Source organism: Saccostrea cucullata, unplaced genomic scaffold (assembly GCF_032062105.1).
Source record: "Saccostrea cucullata isolate Sc308-1 unplaced genomic scaffold, CSIRO_AGI_Scuc_v1 ctg17532, whole genome shotgun sequence".
NCBI lineage: Eukaryota > Metazoa > Mollusca > Bivalvia > Ostreida > Ostreidae > Saccostrea > Saccostrea cuccullata.
The window spans coordinates 5,589-9,980 of NW_026939910.1; the positions used below are offsets into that span (position 1 = coordinate 5,589).

Sequence of the window (4,392 nt, forward strand, 5' to 3'; positions counted from 1 at the left end):
ATGTTTTTTTTCCCATCTTATTTCTTGATTTTACATTTTACATTTATTGAATATATTAGAGATTCTTTTTCAAAAAAAAAAAAATCATTTAAATAATTAAAATTTAAAAAATTCTCCTTATCAACCATAATACAGGACCTTTTTTTAAAACATCTAATAAAAGACCAATTCATAAAAAATTTTATACAATTTATTTAATGTATTTACATGAAATAAACATATTTGTTATTTTTTACCATCAAAAATTAAAACCCATGCAGTTTTGAGTTCACAAGTTCTTTCAAAAGATAATAGATAGAAATGATATGAAAAATTCTTCAGGCTGCCACATATTTTTTTTTTCTTTTTATAAATTTGTGTGACAATTAATAATACCGTAACAAATTTATTCGAATCTCTTTTATCTCATCTCAGTTAAAAGCACATAATTTTTTTTATCCACTTTAAATTTAAGCCTTAAGTTTTACAAAATTTTCTGAATGCTTGTTAAAAGATATGACAGTAAGTTCTGATTTACTTTATTATTGATTTTTCTTTTCAAATCTCTTACTATGTTAATTGACCCCTACTTTTGCAAAACAAAAGGACATTAAATTTTGCTTGTCAGTCCATCTGTCTGTTAGTCACAAAATCAGTTTTCCTAGTGTATTGAAAGTGTATTTAGGTCTCAATGTGTATTCCACATGCTATATCTATGATGCCCATTAATTAGACACGCATCTCAAAATTCAGAGCTATATGTACTAAAGATTTAATGTTTTTCAGAAAAGATGGTCATGTGATCTGCTACACAGTAACACTTTATTTTTTTAAGGACAGACAAGACCTTCCTTAATAATTAATATATAAAATTTTCCAAGAGTTTGTCATTGAAGTATTGCTACTTAAACATGCATGTTTACTCACAAAAAATTGAGGTACCTTACCAGGCATTTCTGTAAGATACCAGGGGTAGTTTTTCTTAAATAATCCTTTGGGGAAGAAAAATAATTTTCCAATTTCAAATGTTAAGTGTTTGGATTTTTTAAAGACGTTTAGAAACTGGTTTAGAAATCAGAATGTAATTAAAATTTTGAATATTTTTCATACATTACGAAGATATACAAAACAGATATTGAGGAACGTCTCGTCTGACCTTAAAATGGCATAGGAAAAACAGTGAACATTCTAAATTACACATAAGTTTTACCTCAAAATGCCCAAAAACATACATAACATCAGCATAATTAACTATTTTGAGATGTAGGTCAAAGGTCAAGGTTGAAGGTCTTGAGGTTGGTAACCATTAAATATTACAAAAGCCATAGTTCTCTGTACAGAAAGTAAGACAGAAAGAAGGCTAAACAGTCAGATAGATACTGGTTAAATGATTTCAAAGTGTTGCTTTGCTTGGCAGGTGACATAAAAATTAAGGATTGTTCTTAGTTTGCTGCGAGAGGTATATGACTTATGAAAATTAATTTAGCTATTGTCCAAATTCTTCCAATCATTGCATTTGTTTGTCAAATGTGCAAGTTGATATTCCCTTGGGGAAAATATGACTTTTACATATTTTGATGTATTATATGCTAAATTTTTTTTCTTATCAATTAAATTTTTACATTTTTTCTTATCAATTAAATTTTACATTTTTTTTCAGCATTTGACAAAAACAGCCGAAATTGACTGAATACCATGGACCCCCCTCTTCTGTTTCCATTTGATCTGGATAAGCTACCAACGACTCTCAACACATCAGCCGTAATCCCTTACAACATCAACACCACCGGCCTGTATGCCAACTTTGTCAACATCATCAACTCCACCACCTGGGCCAACCTTCAGCCTCAAAACATTCACGAACGAGCAGACGACATTTTCACCAAACCAGAGAACATCATCACTCTGATCTTGTGCTTCTTGGCCCTGGCTGTGAACGCTATCTCCATTGCAGCCACCGCCCACATACCCCATGGACTGACAAATCATTCCAAACTCATCATTAGTTTAGCCGTATCCGATATCCTAGTCACACTGAGCGTCTTTATGCATATTCTTATTAAGGTGGTTGTGGCACCTATTATTCCACCTACCCTAGATAATTTATCGGAAAGACTGACTTCCGCATGCATGTTCCAATTTGTGAACTCCATTAACATAACGGCACATCTGATTTCTTTGTTTAATCTCTTTGCGATGGCATTGGATCACTACATTTCCGTCCTGCAACCTCTCCACTACTACCACATCATGAATAATTTCCGCGGGAATATCATGATCACCGTTTTGTGGGTCACAGCATTCATTGGTGGCTTCTCAAATTTTCTGGCTGGATTTGGAAAGACGGATGAAGACGATTTTGTGAATTTTTGTGAGTATACACTATATTCCGAATACCAGGCAGAATATATAGTAATAATTATGGCCATAATCTGTCTCATTTCTATATTGTTTATCTACATACGGATATATCGAGAAGTGAAGCAAATTAACGCAAAATGTGTCATGCTCCTCAAAGACGGACTCCACAACAAGAAGGCCCTGCGTACCACTCTTCTTATCATTGGAACATTCGTAGTGTGTTGGCTTCCCAGCATGACATTTCAAATAGCCATGATCATTCAAGTCCACATAAATACTGAAACAGTGAAAGAACTCTTCACGACTCTGATTCGTGCCAATAAGTACCTCTACGCACTCTTACTTGTGAACTCTCTCACTGATCCAATCACAGCTGTGCGACTCAAGGATGTGCAGAACGGGTACTTCCGACTTCTGTCCCGATGTTCGAAGTTCTACCAGGAGAAAGTGAAAGAGGAAATTTACAACCAATCCAGAATCGCCTTCCATTCCAAAAGGAGGTCGACGGAGAATACCATTAAATTTCTCTTAACAGATTGCAACTCCAACCAATCTACAACCGGCATACACAGAAACGTGTCCGCTCCACTTCTGGGTGATAACAGTGTTGTAAGTGAAATGTACTCTTTAACAAGAGATGTACACATGAACGTGCTTTTCCAAAATGAATCTGCGGAAACGGAGCACTGTGAACTCCTTCCTTATTCGTAAAAATGAGGATGAAAACACAGTGGAACTACATGAAGACTTGCTTTGTGATAATAAATTAGTGAAAGTATCAAACAATGGTATTCAGCAATTTGCTGGCAACTCATTAGGAAATTCTATAAGACAAGACACAAGTGATACGTCACAATGTGATACCCCAAATCTTATAGTGGACAATCACAACCGACCTGAAACTAAACTGTCCCACACTGTTTCTGTCCACATGCCCGTCAGGCAAAATTCTGTTCCCTCAGGTGAAGAATTTCTGTGCAATTCTAATGGAAGTAGAAAATCAGTTTAGCATCTAGTTCCTTGGAATAAAATTTATTTCTAAATTGTGATCAATATATGTGATTGCTGTGCAATTCTTAAGAAAGTAGAAACTAAGTTATTGTATACTTACGAATTTTCATGGGTTTTCCAAATTTCACTGTGTTCTCAAGGTTTTTAAAGAAAATGAAACAAAATTTTAGAATTTCCTTATAACCATGACATTTTAACCCCGTAAAAAATACATAAAACTTCGGGTCTATCCGTACCACGAAAGAAATTTGGACCTCCACTGATTTAAATATAATGATCGTTTAAACAAATGTAATGATGACAATGTAAAAAAAAAAGAAGATATAAGATGTATAAATGAAATCCTTGAAAAAAAATTGTGAAAAAACAATTTTTGGTCATGAAAAGAAACAGTGACATATATTTCAGAGTTATCTTTCTTTGAAGGTTACTCTTCCTTAAGAAGTGTCAGGAGAAATAGTGCAGGTTTTTCGTCAGAAATCAATAATGGCCGATTTAAAAAAATCTTTATTTTTTCCTGCTCTTTATTAATTCATAGAACTGAAACTAGAAAACTGACCAGTCAGCAAGGGCCCCGCCATGGGGTAGAATAAAAAGGGTGCAGCTTACAGAATGATTAATAAATGTACAAAGAAAAAGCAACAGCAACTGTATTCTTAAAAATTTCAACATAATTCCCGAATATTCAAAAACCTGAAAATAATATTCTTGTATTTACATTAGGCAGTAAAGAACAACTTAACATTGAATTTATATTTAAACAATTATGAATCTTGTGTTATATAAAATGCCAGCCTTCAATGAATGCAAATATCACGAAGGCTTGGCCTTAACTTCAAACAAACAGCAGTTGCAGACAAAGGTTTTCATTAATCTTAAAGTGACAGATAAAGAGAAGCCTACTAAATTTTCTGCAGCAGGCTAGATAATTAATCCCAAGGGATTAATTGTACCTCTCTCATCATTTTCTTCTAAAGTTACAATAAGAACTTTTTCAGTATTAATGATAGAATGGGGTTTTTTAAAAACCCTTAAAAATTT

At 33.5% G+C, this 4,392-nt stretch overlaps 1 protein-coding gene across 1 annotated transcript; it reads left to right on the forward strand.

Moving 5' to 3' along the window:
* The first annotated feature begins 1,652 nt into the window (after window positions 1-1,652).
* Window positions 1,653-3,051, forward strand: LOC134254272 (melanocortin receptor 3-like). Its single transcript, XM_062736812.1, has one exon. The coding sequence runs from the start codon at window positions 1,675-1,677 to the stop codon at window positions 3,049-3,051; it is 1,377 nt and encodes a 458-aa protein (XP_062592796.1). The 5' UTR covers window positions 1,653-1,674.
* The last annotated feature ends 1,341 nt before the right edge of the window (window positions 3,052-4,392 follow it).